Source organism: Coenobita brevimanus, chromosome 62, assembly GCF_032717465.1.
Source record: "Coenobita brevimanus isolate Jiangsu-jjx chromosome 62, ASM3271746v2, whole genome shotgun sequence".
In the NCBI taxonomy this organism is placed as follows: Eukaryota; Metazoa; Arthropoda; class Malacostraca; order Decapoda; family Coenobitidae; genus Coenobita; species Coenobita brevimanus.
In genome coordinates, this window is record NC_137015.1 from 12,443,722 (window position 1) to 12,471,169 (window position 27,448).

Consider the following 27,448-nt stretch of genomic DNA (forward strand, 5'->3'; position numbering starts at 1 on the left):
ATCAAGTCTGCGCTGTACAACTGGGCTAGTGCATGGAAGGAAGTCCCTGTGAAGACTCTGGAAAATGGTTGGTCTCGTCTGCTTCTCGGAACGGATGTGGAGCACGATTTTCTAGGCTTTGACGTGGATGACTTCCATGCACGGCTACGTACGCACGGCGACGATGTAGATGTGGATGATGTTCGTGAGTGGTTGGATGACGACGAGTGCGATCCTGGGTATCAGACGTTGTCTGATATCGAGATCGCATCTTCGGTTGCAGGTGTCAGTACCGAACTTGAAGATTCCGACGCTGAAGGCAACGATGATGCGGACTCCTCTCAGCAGGACACTACTCCAGCCATCCCCAAGCTAAGCACACTCCGGGAACATCTAGAATTCGTCCTAGACTACCTGGAACACCCGGACTGCGACAGGGAGATGGGGCCCTTGGGACTCGTGGAGGAAGTGCGTGCTTTCAGGCAGCGCATCATCAATCGTCAGAATCGTCGGTCATTGCGTCAATCAACCATTGACAGTTTTTTCAGGCCCATGACCCCCGCTGTGCCCAGCCCTGGCTCCACTCTGTTGCCTCCCCGAGACAGGCCCTCATGCTCCGAGCCACAGCCCAGCACATCAGCCACGGTGGAGTCACCGCTCGACGTGAGTTTGCGGCTGTCTTCAGAGTCGTCTGCAGTGGGTACGCCATCACCACAACCCAGCGATGCACCCCTAGGTCGCCTGCCAGTGATACTCTCGGACTCTGACAATGAATAAACAGCAAGAACTTCTCCACTAGACCACACGGGAATTTAGAGTGTTGTGCAGTGAAAAAAACAGTGTGTTGTGTTAAGGATTTAAAGTTGTGAGACAAAAGACTCAATAGAAACAAAATTTAACGTAAATAGACTTGTTTGTTTTGGCTTTGGAAAATTATATGAATGAGAAAAGTTAAAGTGCAACACTTAGTAAGTTACAATGGAGCATTATTTAGACAAGAGTGCACACTGTGAAGAGAACGGACTTCTGTGTGTTATTGACTAAGTTCAGTGCAAGACTTCAGGAACAGTGTACTGCAAGTGCTTCGGGAAATCCTTCTTACTGTCAGAGTCCGAGAGGAGGCAGTTATTCATCGAGGTGGCCAGGGACTTGCTGTAAGTAGCCGGAATGTTTCATACTGTACTTTTTTCCATACTATACTTACCTCATTTCACTCCTTAATGTCCTTTATTGGTGTGAATAGGGTGTTAGTAGCTATGCTTGTGCAGTAGGAATGTGTTTTTCTGAGTTAGACTAGGTTAGGGTCCATAAGTACCAGAATGTTTATTATGTATGAACATACTTCTAAACCCTCATTTTATGTTTCTTTTGCATTTATTTCAGTCATTTATGTGCCTTATTGGTGTGATTTGGGTCTTAAATAGGTGCTATGTAGGTCCAGAGGGAGTTGTATAGGTGTTTCTCTGAGTTAGGGTCCATAAGTACAAGTCCATAAGCTGGGGCCTAATATCCGGACAGAACCAACATCTGGACCTACCTATGGCTCTGTTACGTCGGATATTTGAGTGATTACTACTTTTATTTATAATGTGTTCCTCAAACTGTTTTTGGGCTTCTCTCCTTATCCTTATACAGTAAAACCTCAATATAATGGACTTCAGTAGACCGGAAGTTGCTTTTATCGGACTCGAGGAGCTACCAGACTAAATTCTTATATATCAGAAAAAGTCCGATAAAGAAGCAGTCCAGAGTGTCTGGCCAGTTCAGCTAAGTTCACCACAACAATGTAAATAAACGACATGTTTATCAGTTTATAGCTTATTATTATTATATATATTATACCATTTGATTAATGTAGTGAAGTTATAACACAGTACAGTACTGCATTGGTAGTCAAAGCAGTTTAAAAACCATTCATATGATCCGGACTAATGTCTGATATATCGGAAAAAGTCCGGATTAGGAGGTGGAAGTCCAGATGTCGCTTTTATTGGAATTTCGCATTTTTCGGAATGATTTGGGCCCCAATTAGTCCGTTATAGTGAGGTCTTACTGTATAATCGTTTCTTGCCTGTGTATGGTTATTATATGCCCTGTCACTATTGTGTCTTCTATATCTATTCCACAACAAGTCTCTTTTTTCTTTTGATGTTACTTATTTTCTTTTCTGCGTCTTTGTGCTGTGGTATGTAATTTTGGACTCCTATTGCATAAAGCTTTCAGAATTTTCTATTTATAACATTTAAATCTTGTCTTCTAAGCTCCATTTCCCAATCTATTTCTAAGAATTATTTCTGTAAGTCATGGTAGTTTCCCTTTTTGAAGTTTAGGCTCTTTTTGTAACTCTCATTACTGTTAACTATGTCATATGCAATGCTGAAGTTGCAATTTAATACTTCATGGTCGCTTTTGCTGAGAGGAGGGTGATACATTATATTGTCAATATAATTTTCTTGGAGTGGCCCTGGTGAGAGAGGATAGTGTTTGGAAACTCCCTGTACTGTTGTTTGCAGATGATATTGTGTTATTGAGTGAAGACGAAGGGGAGCTGCAAGGCTTGGTGGATGAGTTTGGGAGAGTGTGTAAGAAACGGAATCTAAAGGTGAATGTAGGGAAGAGTAAAGTGATGGTCTTTGAGGGAGGTGAAGTCAGTGAATGTGCAGCGAGGTTGGATGGTGAGGAATTGGAAAATGTGAGTACGTTTCAGTACTTGGGTAGTGTGATGAGTAAGGATGGAGGTTTGGAGGGTGAAGTGCTTGAAAGGGTACAGCAGGGAAGAAAGGTTGCTGGTTCTTTGAAAGCAGTGATAAGAAACAGGGAGGTGAGCATGGAAGTGAAAAAGTTACTACATGACAGTATTGTGATACCAACTCTAACGTATGGAAGTGAAGCTTGGACGTTGTTGGAAGGACACAAGTCAAGAGTGAGAGCAGTGGAAATGAATTATTTAAGAGGAGCCTGTAGAATCACATGGAGAGACAGGCTGACGAATGAGGATATAAAGGAGCGTTGTGGTGTTGATGTGGATGTGATAGGAAGCGTTATGAGGAACACACTGAGGTGGTTTGGCCATGTGGAGAGGATGGAGGGTGAAAGACTGATGAAGAGAGTGTATGTGAGTGCGGTGGAGGGGGGAAGAGGGAGGGGGAGGCTGAGGATGAGATGGAGGGATGGGGTGGAGAGGTATATGAGAGAGGGGGGTGTGAGTTGGGAGCAGGGCAGTGAAATGGTGGGGGACAGGGCGACTTGGAGGTGATTTGTTTGTGGCCACCCCAAACGGGATTGAGGCGTCTGGCAATAGATAGATAGATAGTAAATATAAGATCTAATATTGATGGATCATCAAGTCCCCTTTTTCTGGTGCTTTACTTTACATATTGTGTTTGGAAAAACTCCTGCACTAGGTCTAGGAGCTTTTGGTCCCAACAGCTTTCATGGCTTCTTACATCTGAGTATTCTATTTTATATTTGTATTGAAATCTCCATTTAATATAATTCCCTCAGATTCCTCTTCCATTCTGTGTAGTAATGGTCTTAAACTCTGAATTGTACTCTCTGCCAGATCTTCATATTTGCCTCTTTCCCAAGTGTTTATTCTGGGTGGCATGTATAAACTTGCCACAGTTAATTTCCCTTCAGATGTAGTAATCTCTACTGCAATCAGTTCTACTTGTGAGGGTATATCTAGTTCTATTTCTTTGACTTGTAGATTTTTCTTTGTTAATATTATAATTACGTAGATTAGACAAAGGAAAATCAAATGGTCCAGACGAAGTTTCATGTTGGGTGCTACATGAATGTGCAAAGGAGTTAAGTAGACCACTATCTTTAATTTTCAAGGAATCTTTGAGTCAAGGTAAACTACCTGATATTTGGAAGGAAACAAACATTGTTCCCTTATTCTAGAAAGGGAATAGACAAAATCCACTCAACTACCGACCAGTATCATTAACCAGTGTTGTAAGTAAGATACTGGAAAAGCTGATAAGAAAAGTTTGGGTAAACCATCTAGAAGAACACAATATGATATCAGAAAGGCAATTTGGTTTCAGACAGGGAAAATCATGTGTTACTGATCTATTAAGCTACTGTGACAGAGTTGCAGAAAAGAGAAGAAAGGTGTGGACAGTATCTGTCTAGATTTCAAGAAAGCATATGACAGAGTACCGCACCAAATACTTTTATGGAAACTGTACCATGGAGGAGGAATCCAAGGCAACCTGTACTTTTGTATGCAAGAATTTATCAAAAAAAGGGAAATGAGAACAGTACTAAGGTAAAACTACTCATCATTGAGGGAAGTGACTAGCAGAGTTCCACAGGGTCAGTGCTGGCACCAATTAAGTTTTTAGTGTATGTAAATGACATAGATAGTAACATTGGAAATGAAAGCTTTTTAACCCCTAAGTACTAAGCTCGTCGATCGAGGTTTTTGCGCAATTTCTTAAAAGGACAAGCAGTGCCGATCATGCAACATCCACAAAAAACTGGTGGCAGCTGGCTCCACCCCAGCTGTGACAGATGGTTTCTAACCAATCAGAACTAAGTGTTGGACACACAGGAGGGGGGACCCAGGCCCTTACCCAGGCGGTGGGGGTGTACCCCCCACCTCCCTCTCACCACATCCCTCTACCCCACTACCTTGTTACTACCCTACCTCCCGCTGTTCTTACCACCACTACCACCCCTCTCACACCCTCCTCATGCATCCACCCCCTCCCATATGGATGCCTTCCATGTCCCCCCTCAGTCATCTGTGGGGAGGGTATTTCCCCCCTACCTTCTCTCCGTGTCTCTGTACTCCACTGAGGCCCTTCCTTTGTGTCTGGTGGTGGTCTCCTCCCATCCCTCCATCCCCATACACCCCCTCCTGGCCTTACCATCCCCCACCCCCACCCCATAGCACGCAGTATTTTTACCTCCCTGGCCCCGATTATTTTGCTTATTTTTTACGCTTTATGGCGCGTGTTTTTGAATCATTACCTGTAATTTATTCATGTCTTTGCATGCAGATATGCACACCTTAATTATTTTAGCTGTCTTTATTCGAAACCCACTCGAAAAAGAAATTGTATTTTCCCTAGCTCGATTTGACAGATTAGAAGGGAGGGGAGGGGGGAGGGAAAAAGGGGGAGGGGAGGTTAGGCAAGAGGAGGGGAGGGAAGGGGAGGAGAGAGGAGGGGAGGGAAGGGAAGGAGAGGGAGGGGACTGGAGGTATGGGGAGAGGAGAGAAGGGGAGGATAATTTTTACTATTTATCATATTTTTATTAAGGGAGTTCATGACCATTTTCCCTAGCTAGATTTGACAGCTCAGCAGGGAGGGGAGAGGGGAGGGGAGATTAGGCGAAGGGAGAGGAGGGGAGGGGAGAGGAGGGTAGGGAAGGGAAGGGAAGGGGAGGGAGGGGATTGGAGGTATGAGGAGAGGAGAGGAGGGGAGGATAATTTTTACTATTTATATATCATATTTATTGGGGGGGGGGGTTGTCACCATTTTATTTTTGCTAAGCACATTACAATGGTTTATAACATCTATACACACCCAAAAACATTGATTTTGGTGATTTTTTTACGTATTTTTGTGAAGAAAATAGGTGTAAGCGGAGTATTTCTTTCTCGCTGGGGCTGTGACGGGTAACTATTATCAACTTTGATGTGCCATAGTTTGGTAACTTTTGGGTCTAGGAGGGTGGGGTTTGTGTTTTCAGGTGTGTAAATTCAGGCTCTATAAATTGAGCATAAAATTTTTAACCTTTGAGAAAGTCGAAAAATAGGCCTCTTTTTGCATCGTGGGGGGTAGTCGAGGCTGGAGAATTGCGTACCCTAGGGGTAAAATATGTTTGCTGATGATGCAAAAATACAAAGGAGAATTACTAACACAGACTCTTGTAGAGAGCTACAAGAAGAATTAAATAAACTTCATGAATGGAGTAATACATGGCAAATGGAATTCATTGTGGACAATTGTCATGTAATCAAGTTTGGGAAAAGTGGGAAAAGATCAGGTTGGGATTATAAGTTAGGAAGTAAAACCCTACACATATCAGAAAGAGAGAAGGACTTAGATGTGATTATCAGTAACAGACTATCTATGGCTGACCACATAAATGACAAGGTACAGAACATGTATACACTGCTTGCAAATATGAGACTAACATTCACATACATAAGTGGATGACATGATGAGAATGATAAGAACATCTTTTGTCAGACCAACCCTGGAGTATGCATCAGTAGTCTGGAATTCTTATCTCAAGAAAAACATAGATAAGATTGAAAAGTTCAAAGGGCTTCTACAAGATGGGTACCAAGCTTAAAGGATCTAGCTATGAAGAAAGACTAGATAAACTGAATCTGTCAACACTACAGGAGAGAAGGAAAAGAGGAGATATGATTATGATATATAAATGCATATCAGGGAAGGAGAAAATAGACATAAATGAATATATAACCTATAGGGAAGCATTAGCAAGAGGACACCGCAAAAAACTGCTTAAAAAGAGAGGCAATAAAGACGTAAAGATATTTAGTTTCCCAAATAGGGCAATTGATCAGTGGAATGCACTACTGAATGAAATAGTTTGTGCCAAAACAATTCATAAATTTAAGGAGCTGTATGATGAAGTGGTTTAAGACATGGGACAGTACAAGCTTGACATATTCCTGTAAAGATACAGTTAGGTAAGAACAATTAGGTAAGAACACACACACATGCATGCACGCACACACGCACACTACAAACTAAAATGAGTTTAAATCTAAATTTGACTTACTGAGAAACAGCGACGGGAACCCACAAGCATAGCACATTTCGTGTGTATCACAATTAGGTATATTAGGTAAATACATAAGTATTTGGAACGACTTAGACGAAAAGGTTGTGCAGGAGAAAAACATTCATGTGTGTAAAGGTAGACTAGATAAATGTGGATATGGAGACAGGACAACACGAGCATTGCTCAATTCCTGTATACTACAAATAGGTAAATACACCCACACACACCCACACACACACCACAAATAATTACGCACATTGGCCGTGATCATACCTTTCCTTCTGTTTGCAACTCCATCTCTACGTTCTGGAAGCATTACAACACTGCTAGAGGATGTGAGTAACTAGCTTACTTGTCTAGTTTATATACTATGTATATATAAGATATAAGTGTGTGTTTACTATATATTCTCCTAGGGTAAACATGGTGTATTTCAATACTTTTCTCTCAAGCATTTACTCAGAAAGTATAGGTCACATCACAAATCCGAAGAAAGCATGAGCAAGCTGATGATTTTTTATCCATACTTTTGTAAAGCAAAATAACCTTTGTGTGCAAATTACTTTGGGAAAAGTTTCGAAGCTCAAACATACTCAGCGTACAGGCACGAGCTTCTGTGCTGTTACCATGCCCAACCCTTCCTAACTTTTAAAAATTCATATTCTCAATAACAATAAAGGGTAAAACAATGTCTGTTATATCATGGGCCTCCTTAATGTGGGCTACAAAACTGTAAATAATTTACATATATGTTTGTTACAGTGTCAGTGATAGCATATGAAATGATAAATCAGACATTTTTAGGCAATTTTGTTAGATTTATTTACTAGAAAACTGTTGGGCGTATCAAATTGCCTTGGTTCTCATTTGAAGGCTTGTGAAATTCTGCAGGTAGACGTGTACACTTTGTAACTGCAAGTTCTGGGAAAAATTTTATGCAATGATGTTGGGAAGTTATTAGAAACTAGTATTCACCTAAATAAGGTTTATTCTTGCTTCATTTCTGTACATTTATTCATCTGTTGTATTTTTTTTTATTTATTTTTTTTTTTTTTTATTTTTTTTGTATAAACATCAGCAAAGATAATGGGCTGCGATTTATAACAATTTAAGCATTTTCTGAGGGTAAATTTGGCCTTAGAATTTTTTTTCTTTCCACGCAAGCGGAGGCAGCCTAAACAGGGATTTGGTATTGTGCCTGGCTCGGAAACTTATGGTGCACTAGAGGTTTAATGTGGTCCAATCGGATTGAGCTTATGTAGGTTTATATCCAAGGGGTGGTTGGGGTTTATTGCTTAATGCCACTCAGGGATGAGTGAGGCTGGTCACTCATCTTAAATGTCAGGATCAAGTTGCCTAGCCCTGGGTTCCTACGCTCCTCTCTGGGGTGACATAGGATTAGATGATATATGGATGGATGGATTTCTTCTTCATATTTACTAGTGATTACTGTAGATTTATTGATCTCAACTGGTTCTTTAATCACCTTTGGGTTGTTTTTTCTTTCTTATGCTTTTTTTCTTCAACCTTGTTTTTTAACTTGTTTCACTTTTGACACTATTCTGGGCTGATGACACACCGCCATGCCATTTGTTGGCCAACCGATTCCGGTCCGATGATGCAGTGGTGCATCATTTGTTGGATTTTTCATGGCACAGATATGTGGCACAACAGTTTGGTGAATACAGGCAACGCAGTTTCTTTTCATTGGAAACTCACCCTCGGCCATGGAACATGGTAGAAAAGTTACACAATTCTGGCCCAGGAAAGTGTTAAGCCCTCAGCATATGTATTTTCTACTTCATCTGTGCAATTCTCATTTCATTTGCCTAAGTTATCTTCTCTTCAGTATCACTGCTTTATTCTAGACTGCATGCATGCTTAATTTTATCTGTATAATTTTTGAACTACTCGAAAACTCTCTCATCGTTGACCACTGTACTCCTCATTTCACTTGTTTTCTTTCTCAGTTGGTCTACTTCATCTGACAACTCATCCACTGCTGTGTCTTTTCAGCTTATTTCCTTTACTAAGTCTTCATTTTGTTTTTCCCTCTACAGGCTTAGTTCCTTTCTGATTGCATCTATTTCCATTTGAAAAGTTTTTTCCAGTTTATTCACGTTCTCCACTAATTTATTATATGCTTCCATTTCAACCAGTTCTCAGTATTCATCATTCTGTTTTGTACTTTTATCCCTTCTCTTACCATCTTACAGGAAGATAATTTGTACTTACATTCCAGCATCTCCCTGCTACCGCCTTTGTATGGTGTGACACTGTGATGCATGCCATGTCTCTGCAGATTCCTTGGAGCACTGATTTGTTTATGTTTACCTTCTTCGGACTCTACTTTTTTGCTTCCACTTACTCTGCTCTATTAAATCATCACTTAATTCAGCCTATTACTGAGCTTGACTCATTTATAGGTACTCTTAAGTATGTCCAGTAGCAGAGCATGGTAATGTACTTCCGTCCTCTCTCACTGCCGTAGTGTGTGTGTGTGTGTGTGTGTGTGTGTATGTGTGTGTGTGTGTGTGTGTGTGTGTGTGTGTAGCCAGGAATCCAGGATCTTCAGTGATTGCAAATGAGTCTGTGACGTATTTCATTAGTTATAAAATTGATGGTTAGATGGTTATCCCATATGTGTACTTCTCCTTATCTGTTTTCTGGATCCTGCATCAACCCATCCATAGGTGAGATAAATGGTCTAGATGATGATATCTGTTTTCTGGATCCTGCATCAACCCATCCATAGATGAGATAAATGGTCTAGTTGATGATGATGATGATGATGGTACCCTGTTTCTTGCAGAGGGAGGGGAAATGGAACTCAGCAAGCTGAGCCTAAAAAGTGACAAACTGTATCTCCGGAACCCAGTGGATCATTTGGCCTGGCAAGCCCACTCTTTTGTTCTCACACAAGACCGCCTTCACTTCGCTGAGTACCCAGACCAAGACTCTGACCAGGATGATTCCTGTGCTGCCTTAAGGTTACCTTCTGATGTAAGACTTAGTTTTTTGTACTGTACTCTTCACTAGACCTCAGTTTTGGGGGTATACAGAGCAGCCTTAAGAATTTGAGCCTCAAAAGTTCAGAAACATCTGAAGTTTGAGTGCTTTAACATTTGAAAATCAGTCATTTTCATTTCCCAAAATTTTTCTCCAGGTTCAAATAACTGCAGAAACAAGCTTTATAAATACCACTACACTTATTGGATACTGATTGACCTCAGTAAGTGTTTAGTTATCCATAAAAAAACTTGCCTTTCCTCCTTGTAATGAAGAAGCCCATTGCCCGATAATTCACTTTCAATATTATTCAGATATCACCTTCGTTATGTCTACAAAATAGAATTGTAGTTTTACTGATTAGTGCAGTGCTGAGAAGAAAACGTGAAACATAATCTGGCAAAAAGTAGCTAGTGTTTGCACATGTTATGAGAAAATTTTGGTGCTGGAAACAAGACTCTGTGTGACATAAAATGTGATATTCTTAAGTTCCGTAGTAAACCAGAGTACATACTTGAGACAATCATGATGTTGGATAGACAACCACATGCAACATTACAAAGTGGATAAGACAGTTCTGAAGTTGTATATAGATACATTTATTTCAAATGCTTAGATCAAGTTGCAATCATCGTGCCATGGATGGGAGCACCTATCCTCCACTCACCCATGTAGGGATGCCTTATGGTCTCTACACTGAGTGACAAGCCAAATAGTTTCCTGTACCCAGGAAACCATTTACTACACTTTTTTTTTTTTTTTTTTTTTTTTTTTTTTTTTTAATGCGAGGAAGAAGGAACCAAAGGCCATGAGCCCGCAGTATCAGTTCCCTCCAAGAGAAAAACAAAATACAATAGAGAGCCAAATTCAAGATCCGATCATTTTGAGATGCCTGGACACACTGCGTTTGAAAGACTGGAGATCATAGGCAGAAGGAAATACAGATAGAGGGAGACAGTTCCAGAGCTGACCTGTTGCATAAATGAAAGACTGGGAGTAACGGTTAACTCTTGCATTAGAGAGTTGGACAGAAAAGGGATGAGAGTTTGCTGCCAGACGGGTGGTACGCGCCCGTCGTAGAGGTGGAGGAATGCAAGCAGACAGTTCAGAGGAGCAGTGACCATTAAAGTAGCAATAGAAAAGAGATAAAGATGCAACAGTGCGGCGAAGAGACAGAGGTTGAAGGGAGTCAGTAAGAGGAGGAGAGTTAATGAGACAAAAAACCTTTGACTCCACCCTATTGAGAAGAGCTGTATGTGGGGAGCCTCCCCACACATGAGAGTTGTACTCCACAAAGGGGCGGATAAAACCCCTGTATAGAGTCAACAATTGTGCAGGGGTAAAGAAAGAGCGGAGTCGGCTTAGCACACCCAATCTCTTGGAAGCAGATTTTACAAGAGATGTAATATGATCTTTCCAAGATAAGTCCCGAGTAAATGAAACCCCAAGCATGTTCAAGGATGATGCAGGATAAAGCTGAATATTATTAAACATTAATGGGTATGCCTATGGAAGATTTTGTCAGGTTGATAGGTGTAAGAACTGAGTCTTAGATGCATTAAAGACAACCATATTATTTTTACCCCAGTCAGAGATACGAGCCAAGTCAGACATTAGGTGTGCCATAGCCTCATCCCTTGTTTCTTGAAGTAACTGTTGAGATGGGCGTTGCGGGAATCGAATGGAAAGGTGAAGGGTGGAGTCATCAGCGTATGAGTGGATAGGGTTAGATGTACAGCTTAGAAGATCATTGATGAATAAAAGGAAGAGAGTTGGTGATAGGACAGAGCCCTGAGGAACACCACTGTTGATAGATCTAGGAGAAGAACGATGGCCGTCTACAACAGCGGCTATAGAACGACCAGAAAGGAAGCTAGCGATGAAGGCACAGATAGAAGGATAGAAACCATAGGAGGGCAGTTTGGAAATTAAAGATTTATGCCAGACTCGATCGAAAGCCTTTGAGATGTAACCATATAACTGGGGTTTTTGACCAGGTTAAGTGTCCCCCAGATTCCCCTATCTAAAATCACTTAATCATGGCAAATGTTTCGGACAGCCTTGGAGGGCCCAATACCTGCCCAGGGCCCCTATAAAATGGGCTGATTCGCATGGCCAAGTGGAATGTGAGAGGTGTGAATGAGGAGAGCAAGACTGTGGAAGTGGTGAATGTGTTCAAGAGTGCGAGATGTGCCATGATGGCATTGTGTGAAACAAAGATGAAAGGGTGTGAAGTGGGGGAGTGGGAGGGTGTGAAATGAGTAAGATCAGGCATGAATGGGCAAGGAAGGTGCAAAGAAGGAGTTGCTTTGTTGATGAATGAGGTGTGGCAGAATGGAATGAGAGATTACAAATGTGTCACCTCGAGATGTATGTACAGTATGTCAGGTTCAAGTTTGAGAAGGTGAAATTGGTGGTGATAGTAGCTTATGCACCGTTTGATGACATGAGTGAGAGAGAGAAAGACCGTTTTGGGGATGAGCTGGATGAAGCAATGGGAGAATTGTCCAAGAGCTATAAAGTGATTCTAATGGGCGACATGAATGGAAGAGTGGGCACTGATCCTGAGGATAACATAATGGGTTGTAATGGAGTACCAAGAGAAAATGATAATGGAAAGTGACTGAAGGATATGTGTCAGGAAAGGAGGTTGTGTATTTGTACCTTGTATTTTAAACACAAAGATGCACATAAATATACATGGTACAGAGCGAACGGGGATCGTGTTGAAAGGAGACTGATTGATTACATGCTTGTAGAGAGGTTGATGCTAGGAATGGTTGCTGATATGAGGGCCATGAGAGGATGATGTGGAGGTCTGTTGAAGCATATGATTGTAGTATGCAAGATCAAGCTCAGAGGAGTGAGGTGGACCAGGAGAGAGAGAAGCAGTCAGGAAGAAAGACTGAAAGTCCAGAAGTTGAGGATCAAGGAAATGCCAGATGATTACAGGACCAAAGTAGGGAAAGAGTTAGAATCAGTGAACTGGAATGAATGGAATGCATATAGGGATTGCTTAGTTAGGAATGCTAAAGCAGTGTGTGGTGTGCCAAGAGTAACAACAAAGAAGAAAGGTATGGCATGGAGGGATGTAGAGGTTAAGAGAGCAATGGATGAAAAAGAGAAATTAGTGGCTAGAATGGTTACAGGACAGGGGTTCAGGTGAAATAAGAACTGAATGTTATTAGAGCAAGAACCATGTAAAGAGACAAGTGAAGAGGAAAAAGGAGGATGTAAATGATGACCTAGGAAAAAGAATGAATGCAAACTACTCTGAAAGTAAGAAGCTAATCTTGAAAGAGGTGCAGGAATTTAGAAGTGACAGCAGAAAGAAATTTGAAAGTGTGAAGGATGTTGGTGATAGATTATTAACCCATGGGGATGAAGTAAGGACCAGATGGAAAGAATATTTTGAAAGCCTGATGAATGGGAATAGAGAGAGCAGAGCCACTGTAAATATGATTGGTTTTGGGGATGTGCTGAGAACGAATTCAGTGCCAGGAAACGTGGCACTCGCACAGGTAAAGAGCGCTGTGAATTGTCTGAAAAATGGGAAAGCAGCTGAGGGTGTTGAGGTGTATGCAGAGATGATTAAGTGTAGTGGAGAGAGTGGAATGAAGTGCTTGTTGGAGATATGTAAGAAGGCCTGGATGAGTGAAACTGTGCCAGCAGAGTGGAAAAAGGCTGTGATTGTACCCCTGTACAAAAATAAAGGTGAGCAAAGTGAGTGCAAGAATTATTGTGGCAAAAATTCATTGATTGTGGTGAGGAAGGTATATAGAAGAATTATTATAGAGAAAGTAAGAGAGATATGAGAAGTCCTAGTGAGTGATGAAGAGGGTGGCTTTAGGAGTGGCAGAGGATGTGTGGATCAAATATTTACAGTAAGACAGGTAGTGGAGAAATCTTGTGAGAAGGACTATGAGGTGTTAATGTCATTCATGGATGTGAAAAGAGCATTCAACAAAGTAGACAGAAGAGGATTGTGGTAGGTTCTGCTCATGTACGGTGTAAATGGTAAACTGCTAGGCGCCATCATGAGTTTTAATGATGGTAGTGAGGCATGTGTAAGGGTAAAAGGACATCTGAGTGAGTGGTTCACGATCAGTGTGGCATGCGAAAAGGTTGTGTGAGATGTCCTCATGGTTGTTCAGTGTACATATATGGATGGGGTGATGAGAGAAACAAAAACACGAGTAATGGAGAGGGGGATGGCATTGGTAATGAATGGTGATGGATGGAATATCTCATATTTTTTGTATGGTGATGATGCAGTACTACTTGCAAATACTGAACAAGAACTTGGTAGACTAGTGCTGAGTTTTGCTGATATCTGTGAGCATCGTGCCTTGAGAGTAAATGTAGAACAGAGTAAAGTGATTGTTACTGAGAGAGAAGGTGACTCCCAGTGTGACATTGCAATGAATGGAGAGATACTGGACATGGTGAGAGAGTTCAAATACCTGGGTACAGTGATGGAAAAGAGAGGAAAAATGTGCAAAAAAGTGAAAAGTAGAGTGACACAAAGAAGGAAAGTAGCTGGCGCAATGCAGGCCTTGATAAGAAACAGAGGCTTGATGGTTGCAGCTGCACAAGGCTTACATGGAGTGTTAGTGCCAGCTTTAACATATGGATATGAGACTGTGGTGTGGCATGAAAATAAAAAGTCAAGAGTGAGAGCAGTGGAGATGGAACTGCTGAGGAATGTCCATGGAGTACAGAGGGTTGATAGGATACGAAATAATGTGATTTGTGAAAGATGTCAAATGAGGAATTCCGTGGACACCAGAATCGAGGAGAGTGTACTGAGATGATATGGTCATGTGGAGAGAATGGACAGCAAGAGAGTGGTGAAAAAGGTATACCTGAGTGAATTTGAAGGAGGGAAGAGGCAAGTTAGGCTAAGGAGAATGTGGAAGGATATGGTAGATGAGTGTGTGAGGAAGTGAGGTTTGGAAGTCAGTGAGGTTAGGGGACTGACAAGAGATCAGGCTGGCTGGATGAATATTGTGAGGAGAAGGCTCATCATCAGGGATTTGGCTCCTCTTTTTAACGTGACAGCGTCCAAATTGACTCTGTCAGATACATTTATGTGAAGCTACAGAATGTGGTGAATGTTTTTGGCATATCATATAGAGCCAGGATTCCAGGGACTCAAATGATGAGTTAATGGAAGTGTGGCCCATTGGATTGGGTAGTTTTATGCTGTCTGGACATTGCTACTCCTCACCCTGCCCTAGGGTGGAAAAGGAGATCCGGATGATGATGATGATGAATTGGGAAACTGAATTTCTTTACATCTGTATCGCCTCTAATTTTTGTAGTTTTTTGCAGTGTTCTCTTGCTGATGCTTCACCATAGGTTATATACTCATTTGTGTCTGTTTTCCCATTCCCTGAGATGCATTTATATAGCATAATCATGTCTCCTCTTTTCCTTCTCTCCTGTAGTATTGGTAGATTCAATTTTTCTAGTCTTTCTTCATAGCTTAGATCCCTTAAGCTTGGTACCCATCTTGTAGCTGCCCTTTGTACTTTTTCAATCTTATCTATGTGTATTTCGAGATGAGGATTCCAAACAACTGATGCATACTCAAGGGTTGGTGTGTTGAATGATGTAATTATCTTTCTCAGCATTTCTTTATGGTAGGTGGTAGTGACCATCATCCACTCACTTGATGTAGTGCTGCCTACTTCTTCCTTAGCCTATATCATTCTTTTTCTGTGCCTGCCCTCCTCTCTTCCTATTTCTCCCATCTTTCCTGTCACTTCTTATTGCTTTTCTCTCCTTTACAGGTGGTTTTACATTGAGTAACAAGCCAAATGGTTTCCTGTAAGCCAAGAAATCATTTACAGGTCTGAGTGTTAACCATATAACCAGACCATACGTGCTCCCTACGTGTCAGCAGGTGGGTTGGTGGAGGGTTAGTGCCCCTCCCTGTAAAACAAATAACTCAAAGTCAAATGGCCACCCCTTACGGGATTATGGCGTCTGGCGATAGATAGATAGATAGAACTGGAGACTTCAGTTCAAATATAAATTGGAATACTCTTGATGTAAAAAGCCATGAAAGCAGTTGGTATCAAAAGCGCCTAGATCTTGTGCAGGAGTTTTTCCTAACACAGCATGTAAAGGAAAACACCAGAAAAAGAGGACTTGATGATCCGTCATTACTAGATCGTATATTTACTGGGTAAGAAAATCTATCTATCTATCTATCTATCTATTGCCGGACGCCATAATCCCGTAAGGGGTGGCCATTTGACTCTGAGTTATTTGTTTTACAGGGAGGGGCACTAACCCTTCACCAACCCACTTGTTGACACGTAGGGAGCACGTATGGTTTGGTCATATGGTTACCACCCAGCATTGCAAATGGTTTCCCGGCTTACAGGAAACCACTTGGCCCGTCACTCAATGTAAAGCCACCTGTAACAGAAAGAAAAGCAACAAGAAGTGACAGGAAAGATGGGAGAAATAGGAAGAGAGGAGGACAGGCACAGAGAAAGAATGATAAAGGCTAAGGAAGAACCAATTTTGGAAAAAAAACATTTTTGGCTCAAACCTCCGCTTTTGGTGAGAAACATCAAAAATTCATAGAGAAATTGCTCACCCGAGGTTTAAAATACTCGATACAGGTAGCAGTATCCCCTTACCTTACTCTGTTTTCTATCAGGCTGGCTCCAAAGAAAACGAGTTCTATGGGCGGATAACTATTCCACACCACTCGCAAATGGTATTTATTTATTCATTTGGTACGAATTTATATGTAGTACGAGGGTAAATTGGTTTTCACACAGTATTATTGGCAATATAAGCACTGTTTCACTCACCAAACACATCAACATACCTGACCTTTTTTGGCGACATTATCTGATCGTCATTTCTGACTGTTTCTGCCTCTGATCCTATGTACACTTTGTCCTCCACATTGTCATCGATTGGGGAATCACTCTGGCCCTTAATTTCGTACCGTGGCACAACATGTCTTTACTGGCCAGGTCACTGGTAACAGGTGAATTGCCAAGACAATGGCGTACGGGGGGGGGGTTAATGCCGGGTAAGACATTGTCCCTGCCTGGCATCTTGTAGAGGAAGGTGTCCCATGTATACGTATCAAAAATCAAGAGCGAAAATTGAAAACTCTGCAAATTAGGGACCTTGCAATTGATGCGTGTTTATATACCGTACGTCAACGGGACTGACAGTGACAAAACGTGTGGACGTATATATACGTCAACGGGATGCGGCGGGTTAAAACATGTGACACAGCAATGGAAATCGTTCAAGAAAAAACTCTTCAAAGTCTACTCACACTTCCCTATCTATCCCTGTGCCATACTGTCACTCACTCACTGCACCTGCACAGAGTGGGGAGTCAGGTGTACAAGTACCATTTTAGTAATCACTCTAATATCCGGACGCCCAATAACCGAACATCCCCACTACCCGGACCTTATCGTCCTGGGATCAAACATTCCCAAAATGGTCCGAAAATCCAAAAAAATTGAAAAAAAATCGATTTTTTGCCGTCCGTAATTTGAACTTGCCGCGCGCGCCGCGTGAGAGCATTGTTTTGGTTCGTCATTCCTCCGACGTCCGATAGAGCGCCGCTGCATCCTCCCCACTTCCCGCCTGTCTCTCACCGCGACAAGACCTACGCTGTTCGCCATGGCTGCCCACGTGCTTGCTTTTGTGGTGGTGCCGTACTTGCTGCAAGGCCTCCTGCTGCTCTCTGCCCTACTCTTAGTGTGTGTGATGATGGCCCCGCCTCCTGAGAAAAGGAAGAGAGTGGTGTTGACTCTGGAGAAGAAACGGGAGATATTGGAGAAGGTTGATGCGGGTTGGTCTTCCTCACGCATTCTCCGCGAGTTCAACCTGGCCCGGTCGACTTTGTTCGATATCAAGCGTTCCGGAGACAAGCTCATGCAGTACACGGCTGACTTCTCGTCGAGAAGCAAACGCAACGTGGAGAGGAAGGTTATGTTTACCCCCAAGTATGCAGAGATCGACCGCTCCACGTTGATTTGGTATCGACAGCAACGTGCAGCTGGTGTGATGGTACGTGAAACGGAGCTGAAGGCTGCTGCTGAGAAGTTTGCAAGGCTTCACGACGCCCTTGACTTCAAGGCATCCGAGGGTTGGCTCTTCGCGTTCAAGTTACGACATGGCCTTACTAACCGTAAAGCACATGGCGAAGCATTGGACGCTAACGAGGATGGAGTGGACGAGTTTTGGCACAAGGTGAAAGGCTTGATCGACAGGGAGGGCCTCACTCTCGGTCAAGTCTATAACGCTGACGAAACTGGCCTATTCTATCGCTCGCTGCCAACGAACACTCTAGCTGATGAGACGGAGAAGCGTGTACCTGGCCGCAAGCTTTCTAAGGAACGGATATCTGCTTTGTGTTGTGCCAATGCTAACAGCATGCACCGGCTTAAGCCCATTATTGTTGGCCGTGCAAAGCAGCCTCGGTGCCTTCGTGGGGTGATGGATGTCCTTCCTGTCGTATGGTACCATTCTTTGAAAGCATGGTTCACAGCTGTGATTTTCAAAGACTGGTTTCACCATCACTTCGTCAAGGAGGTCATACATTACCAGACGAAGACACTGGGAATTCCTCGCGACCAGGTAAAGGCTCTCCTTCTCCTCGACAATGCACCTGCCCACCCGTGCGACAAGGACTTGGTTGCTGAAAATGGCCGTATTAGGTGCATGTTTCTGCCAGCTAATATGACTGCTCTCATTCAACCAATGGACCAAGATGTGATCGTGGCAACAAAGCGCCTGTACCGTCGGAAGTTCCTGGACGAGGTGATGGTTGTCCTCGAGGACGAGGATGAGCGCAGGGAAGGACATGACACTCGAGGCAAGCGGACTTTGGAAAACCTTCACCGCTACAACATCAAGTCTGCGCTGTACAACTGGGCTAGTGCATGGAAGGAAGTCCCTGTGAAAACTCCTGAAAATGGTTGGTCTCGTCTGCTTCTCGGAACAGATGTGGAGTACGATTTCCTAGGGTTTGACGTGGATGACTTCCATGCACGGCTACGTACGCACGGCGACGATGTTGATGTGGACGATGTTCGTGAGTGGTTGGACGACGACGAGGGCGATCCTGGGTATCAGACGTTGTCTGATATCGAGATCGCATCTTCGGTTGCTGGTGTCAGTCCCGAACTTGAAGATTCCGACGACGAAGGCGATGATGATGCAGACTCCGCTCAGCAGGACACTACTCCAGCCATCCCCAAGCTGAGCGCACTCCGGGAACATCTAGAGTTCGTCCTAGACTACCTGGAACACCCGGACTGCGACAGGGAGATGGGGCCCTTGGGACTCGTGGAGGAAGTGCGTGCTTTCAGGCAGCGCATCATCAATCGCCAGAATCGTCGGTCCTTGCGTCAGTCAACGATTGACAGTTTTTTCAGGCCCGTGACCCCCGCTGTGCCCAGCCCTGGTTCCACTCCGTTGCCTCCCCAAGACAGGCCCTCATGCTCCGAGCCACAGCCCAGCACATCAGCTACAGTGGAGTCACCGCTCGACGTGAGTTTGCGGCTGTCTTCAGAGTCTTCTGTAGTCGGTACGCCATCACCACGACCCACCGATGCACCCCTTGGACGCCTGCCAGTGATACTCTCGGGCTCTGACAGTGAATAAACAGCAAGAACTTCTCCACTAGACCACACGGGAATTTTGAGTGTTGTGCAGTGATAAAAACGGTGTGTTGTGTTAAGGTTTTCAAGTTGGGAGAAAAGACTCAGTAGAAAAGAAATTTAACGTAACTAACCTTCTTTGTTTTGGCTTTGGATAATTAAAAAAACTGGGGAAAAGTTAATGTGCAACACTTAAATTAAACTGGAACATTATTTGGACTAAAGTGAACACTGTGAAAAGAACGGACTTCTGTGTGTTAGTGACTAAGTTCAGTGCAAGACTTCAGGAAGAGTGTAGTGCAAGTGCTTCAGGAAATCGTTCTTACTGTCAGAGTCCGAGAGGAGGCGGTTATTCATCGAGGTGGCCAGGGACTTGCTGTTAGTAGCCAGAATGTTTCATGTTGTACTATTTTCCATACTATATTTACCAGAATGTTTCATATTGTAATTTTTTTCCATACTATACTTACCAGAAAGTGTCATACTGTACTTCTTTCCATACTATACTTACCTCATGCATGTGCAGTAGGAATGTGTTTTTCAGAGTTCGGTTAGGTTCGGTTAGGTTAGGTTCGGTTAGAGTCCATAAGTACCAGAATGTTTATTAATGTATGAACATACTTCTAAACCCACATTTTATGTTTCTTTTGCATTTATTTCAGTCATTTATGTGCCTTATTGGTGTGATTTGGGTGTTAAATAGGTGCTATGCATGTCCGGAGGGAGTTGTATAGGTGTTTCTCTGTGTTAGGGTCCATAAGTACAAGTCCATAAGCTGGGGCCCAATATCCAGACGAAACCAATATCCGAACCTACCGATGGCTCTATTGATCCGGATATTGGAGGGGTTACTGTACTGTTTCTGATCCTGTACTTTGAATAAAAGATTAATTTCCATTATCAGGACTAAAGTGCAACAGTAAGTTTGGCAGGATAGGGGGCCATATTATTACAAATCAAAGTTCAATGGTTTAAGCCAGCGGTTTTTAACCTATGGGTCGCGACCCAAATTTGGGTCGCCAAGCCATTTGGAGTGGGTCGCCAAGAGACAAATATATTACTGATATTATTAATGTTGTATACTATTACTTTTTAACATATTACCGTACTTGTCGATACTTCACACTTTACTTTCTCTCTCTCTCTCTCCTACAGTAGGTGATTGCATTTGGCTTAAAAAAAGATTATTACCATGCACACAACTGGGAGTAGCGTACCGGTACTGTACATTTTATATTTTAAAACTTAACCGTTTTCATATCGGAGTAATGATGCCCAGCTCATGGCTTACACACGGTACTGAGGTCCAGAAGACATGGAAGAGGAATTTCTGTTCTGTAGGCCATTACACACAACCACAACCAGAGAAGATATTTTCAGTACTGTGGACTCATTCTTCAAGGAAGAAGGGCTTCAGAATGAAGTAGACAATATAATGTATCACTCCCCATTCGGCAAAAGTGATCATGCAGAATTAAACTGTAACTTCAGGTTTGCATGTGACGTTATTAGTAATGAGAGTTACAAAAAGAGTATAAATTACAAAAAGGGCAACTATTATGACCTGAAGAAGTATTTCTTAGAAATAGATTGGGAAAAGGAACTTAGAGGACAAAATTTAAATATCACATATAGAAAATTCTGTGATCTTTATGAAATTGGAGTCTAAAATTACATCCCATGGCACAAAGCAACAGAAATGAAAATGAAGAAATGGTGTACTGTAATACAGAAAGTAAAAAAAAATCAAAAGGAAAAAGAGACTTGCTATGGAATAGATACAGAAGACACAATAGTGAGAGGGCATATAACAGCTATAAATGGGCAAGAAATGATTATACAAAGATAAGGAGGGAGGCTTATAGACAGTTCAAGTAGGTCATTATAAATAAAAGTAGTGATCACCTGAAGCTTTTTTACAGCTACATCCGAAGCAAAACCAAAGTTAAAGATAAAACACAGTCCATTACAGATGAGGGGATCATCTATACACAAGATAAAGATATTTGTGAAACACTAAATAAAAACTTCCAATCTGTTTTTACAAAATAAAGAAATTTTGAGAGAGATGCTATGGAACATGCATCCCACATGTATTACCAGATATACAAATATCAGAAAAAGAAGTACAGGAATTGTTAAGTACAGTAGACAAAGGGAAAGCAAATGGTCTTGACAGAATAATAGGGTGTGTGCTACATGAATGTGCAGAAGAGTTAAGCAGACCATTGTATTTAATATCCAGGGAATCCATAGGTCAAGAGTTGACTACCTGATATTTGGAAGAAAGCAGACGTTGTTCCCCTATTCAAGAAAGGGAATACACAAAATCCACTCAACTACCGACCAGTATCACTGACCAGAGTTGTAAATAAGATAGTAGAAAAGCTGTAAAGATAAGTTTGGGTAATCCATTTAGAAAAAGCCAGTATGATAACAGGGAGGCAGTTCAGTTTTAGAAAGGGAAAATCATTTGTTATTAATCTGTTAGGCTACTATGATAGAGTTACAGAAACATTACAGGAAAGAGAGGGATGGGTGGACTGTATCTGTTTAGATTTTAAGAAAGCATTTGACAGAGTACCGAAGCTGTACCATCAAGGAGGTATCCAAAGCAATCTGTACTGTTGGTTGCAGGATTTTCTCAGGAAAAGGGAAATGAGAACAATATTAAGGAGAGATTACTCTTTGTGGAGGGAAGTGACTAGCGGAGTTCCACAAGGCTTACCGCTGGCACCAGTTACTGTTTTTCGCAGGGTATAAGATGCACCCTTTTTTCCTCAAAATTACCTTCAGATATCCCCACGTGTCCTGGAGGCCAGACTAGACAGGTTTGCTTTGCCCCGTTTAGAAAAATCTGTTATACAGATGATCATCTCAGTGGTTGGCAGTCACAAGTATTTTCTGGAGTATAAAGTCATCATCATCATCATCATCATCATCATCATCATCCGGAGCTCCTTTCCCACCCTAGGGCAGAGTGAGGAGTAGCAACGTCCAGACAACCCAAATTTGCCCAATCCAATGGGACACGCTTCCATTCACTCATCATTCAAGTCCCCTGAATCCTGGCTTCATCGAATATGCCAAAAACATTCACCATGTTCTGTAGCTTCACAAAAACGTATCCAATAGAGTAAGTCCAAACGCTGCTGCATTAAAAAGGGGTGCCAAATCCCTGATCATGCACTTCTCCTCACAATTTTCATTCAGCCAGCTCGAATCTCTTGTCAGTTCCCTGGCCTCACTGACTTCCAAACCTCTCTTCCTCACACACTCATCCACCATATCTCTCCACCTTCTCCTTGGCCTACCTCACTTCCTCCCTCCTTCAAATTCACTCAAATATACCTTTTTCTCCATTCTATTGTTATCCATTCTCTGCACCTGACCATACTGTCTCAGTATACTCTCTTCGATTGTGGTGTCCACCAACTTCCTCACTCAGCATCTTTCATGAGTCACATTATTTTGTATCCTATCCACCCTCTGTACTCCACGGACATTCCTCAGCAGTCCCATCTCCACTGCTCTTACTCTTTCATGCCACACCATAGTCTCACATCCTTATGTTAAAGTTGGCACTAACACTCCTTCATGTAAGCCTTGTGCAGCTGCAACACTCAAGCCTCTGTTTCTTATCAAGGCTTTCATTGCACCAGCTACTGTTCTTCCTTGTGTCACACTACTTTCCACTTCTTTTGCACATTTTCCTCCCTTTTTTTATCACTGTACCCAGGTATTTGCACTCTCTCGCCAATTCCAGTCTCTCTCCATTCATTGCAACATCACACTGGAAGTCACCTTCTCTCCAGTAACCAGTGCTTTACTCTTCTACATTTGCTCTCAAGGCACAACGCTCACAGACATCAGCAAAATTCTGCACTAGCCTACCAAGTTCTTGTCCAGTATTTGCAAGCAGTACTGCATCATCAGAATACAACAAATTTTAGATATTCTATCCATCACTATTCATTACCAATGCCATCCCCCTCTCCATTACTCGTGTTTTTACTTCTCACATCACCCCATCCATATATATATATTGAACAACCATGGGGACATCACACAACCTTGTTGCACGCCCACACCGATTGTGAACCATTCACATCATAAAAACTCTTGACGGCATCTAGCAGCTTACCATCTACACCGTACATGCACAAAACTTTCCACAATCCTTCTCTGTCCACTTTGTCATATGCTTTTTCCAGATCCATGAATCCCATATGCACCTTATGGTCCTTCTTACAAGCCATCTCTGCTATCTGCCTCCCTGAAAATATTTGATCCACACATCCTCTGCCAATCCTAAAGCCACCCTGTTCATCACCTACTAGGACTTCTGATATCTCTCTTACTTTCTCTATAATAATTCTTCCATATACCTTCCCTACTATACTCAGTAAACTTATGTCATGATAATTCTTTCACTCACCTTTATTTTTTTACAGAGGTACACTCACAGCCTTTTTCCACTCTGGTTGCACAGTTTCACTTATCCAGGCCTTCTTACATATCTCCAACAAGCACTTCATTCCACTCTCACCACTACACTTAACATCTCTGTACAGTTATAAGAAAAACTATCGTTATCCTTCAGAGCTATGCACTATGACAGAACGACGAAGTGTTCTGGAATGACGGGACAGGAAATTTTGTACACCAAACCCGTCAGTGTCGGTTAAGTGAGACACTGATATTAGAATTTGTGCTAAAGGTAATAAAAGCTAATTAGATCATGTGGCCTCTGTGCATAGAGACAATACGTTTTATTATCCGGCACCGAATTCTTTAAATAAAAATATAACAGAATGGTGTGGAGTCGGCAACACACATGCAGACAGGCAATGTATATGTGCACCCATGCCAGACGTATGGTAGTAATTCAGCCGTTACAAGCCGAGTTGGTAAATTTCAGCGTAATAATGATATGTATTGCTTTCCACATATAATAAATGTTAAGTAGAAGGAAAATAATAATACATGTTCAGTCTCATTACTTTATATTTTGTATACCCATCCCCTGCTTCCAAAACAGCCTCTAGATGTCGGTGCATGGATGCCATTAACTGACGCATCCACATAAAGCATTTACCCACCCATCTAAAGGAAACAAATAAACTCTTGCACCCCTGCTATACTGTACTATCATAAAAAAAGCAGTCGATGCCTATAGTTTTATTACACTTCAAAATAATTTATTTTGCTGTATTGTAGAGATAATAAGTGTTGAATGGTAGGATAATAATAAACGTGCCAAGTTTCATTATTAATCCCTGGTAGGGCGCTCAGGATGATGCAAACACCTACCCTATATTTCTCTGCCATATGGCTCATTCTTGCATATTATTCCAACTCTTGTAATGGGACTGTGATATGGCAACACTAGATAGGGAAGAGGAGAACAGCAAGGACCCGCCCACATAGCCTAGCTAACGTTCGTTTCATATCGAACATTCCTGGGGGTAATGATAGTTTTTTTTATGACTGTACACACCTCATCAACTCCAGCTGCTTTCCCATTTTTCAGCCGCTTCACAACACTCTTTACCTGTGCGAGTGTCACGTCTCTTGGCACTGCATTCCTTCTCTGCACACCTCCAAAATCAATCATGTTTACAGTCGCTCTGTTCTCTCTATTCCCTTTCATCAGGCTTTCAAAATATTCTTTCCATCTGGTCCTTACTTCATCCCCATGGGTTAGCAATCTACCACCTACATCCTTCACACCATCACATTTCCTTCCGCTTTCACTTCTACATTCCCGCACCTCTTTCCAGAATAACTTCCTACTTTCAGAGTAGTTTGCATTCATTTTTCTTCCTAGATCATCATTTACCTCCTCCTTTTTCCTTGTCACTAGTCTCTTTACATGGTTCCTGCTCTCAGTATATTCAGTTCTTATTTCAACTGAACCCCTGTCCTGTAACCACTCTAGCCACTAATTCCTCTTTTTCCTCCACTGCTCTCTTAACCTCTACATCCTACCATACCATACCTTTCTTATTCATTGTTACTCTTGGCACACCACACACTGCTTTAGCATGCCTAACTAAGCTTTCCCTATATGCATTCCACAGGCTGTTCAGATCCATTTGATTCCAATTCACTGATTCTAACTCCTCCTCTACTTTGGTCCTGTAAGCATCTGCCATATCTTTGATCCTCAGCTTGTCAACTTTCAGTCTTTCTACCTGACTGCTCCACTCTCTCCTGATCCACGTCATGCCTCTCAGCTTGATCTTGCAAACCACGATCATATGATCTGACAGACCTCCACATCGTCCTCTCACAGCCCTCGTATCTGCATCCATTCCCATCATCAACTTCTCAATGAGCATGTAGTCAAGCAGGCTTCTTTCAACACGATCCCTGTTCCCTCTGTACCATGTATATTTATGTGCTTCTTTGTGTTTGAAATACTAGTTACAAATGCACAACCTCCTTTCCTGACACATATCCTTTAGTCGCTTCCCATTGTCATTTTCTTCAGGCACTCCATTACAACTCATTATGTTATCCTCAGGACCAGTGACTACTTTTCCATTCATATCATCCATTATGATTACCTATAGCTCCTGGGCATTTCTCCCATTATTTCATCCAGCTCATCCCAAACCTGTCTTTCTCTCTCTTACTCACATCACTTTGGTATATACTCAGATTTTACAATTAGAAACACCCAAGTTCAACAACAGAATACTCATGGTTTGTTTACAACTTGCCATGTGACGGTCTAGGGGCTTAGTGGTATAGCAATTTAGCATCTAGCATACACCCTACTCTAGCAGGCAAACATGATCACTGTTGAACTCACTGCTAACCTTCTAAAATGCAGTCATGATCACTTTGCTTGCCATCCACTCATTAACTAGTAAGGGAATCGTATTGGAGATGTTGGCTAGCATGACTGCTGAGTTATTGTAATAGACGTCTGTCTCATATGGAAATTCAGTAACCCTTATTTGGCTGGCTCCTCATACTGATATTTTGTTTCATTCGTGACTAGATTATCGTAGAAGGAATCAGTCTTATATTACCGTTAGTGAAAAATGGGAAAAACTGTTGCATCATTAACCCTTTAAGAATCTGATGACAATTTTTATTGTCATTTCAAATCCAACCTCAGAGATTCCGATGATGCTTTTAATCATCATTTTAAGAACCTTTTGTAAAATATTCACCATAAATCGTGTTAACGGGTCATAACAAAGAGGCTCGAGTGTGACGTCACAGAATGGTTGCTGTATGCATGGCGGTTACTGCACAGCTAGTCTGACTCATTGCTTTGTTTCTTTATCACCTTATTCTTGGCAAATATTATTCTACAGCAAAGCTTAAAATTTTTGGTTTTTGCCTAACTTCAACATGTCGCTCTGACTTTTTATTTTCTTTGTTTTCCATTTTTTAACATGATATGATAAAGTACAACTGTTCAGCTTCAGTATAACACCACAACCAGCATCTGATTATAAAAAGTGAATTTACGCTGACCGATCAAAGAAAAAGATTGCAAAACAAATATGCGGCCGAGACTAAAATAAAATTGTGCATCTCTTTCCTTTCGTTTTGCTGCACAATAAAATGCAAAAATTACCATAATCTGTATATCATTGTAAGGGTAATTTATTTTAGTTTTACTAGGTTTAAACCAGGTTTACATATCTTTATTTATTTTTATTTTTTAATTATTTTTTTTTTTTTAGAATTTTTTCTATGGCAAGGTATAAAATTTTTTGTTTTTGCCTAACTTTAACTTGTCATTTTGACATTTTATTCTCTTTGTTCTCTCTTTTTGATCGTACTACAATAAAGTACAACTATTCACCTTTAAAATGACATCACATCCAACATTCAATCATGAAATGTGTATTTACACAGAGGGATCAGAGAAAAATATTGCGCTCCGAAAATGTGGGTCAGCATGAGAGTGGCGGACTTTAACACAGACGTAATGTGCCTGGCCCAGGAACCTGATAGGGTTAAATAATCTATGTATCTGTCTATTGCCAGACACCTTAATCCTG

At 41.8% G+C, this 27,448-nt stretch overlaps 1 protein-coding gene across 1 annotated transcript in view; it reads left to right on the forward strand.

Moving 5' to 3' along the window:
• Positions 1-27,448, forward strand: part of sl (small wing phospholipase C gamma 1) — a gene marked incomplete at its 3' end in the record, with an annotated part of 811,582 nt that overhangs the window by 262,037 nt on the left and 522,097 nt on the right. Inside the window, exon 11 of the mRNA XM_080275567.1 lies at positions 9,566-9,756. Within this exon, the coding sequence (XP_080131693.1) occupies positions 9,566-9,756 (191 nt within the window). The remainder of the gene's footprint in view (positions 1-9,565; positions 9,757-27,448) is intronic.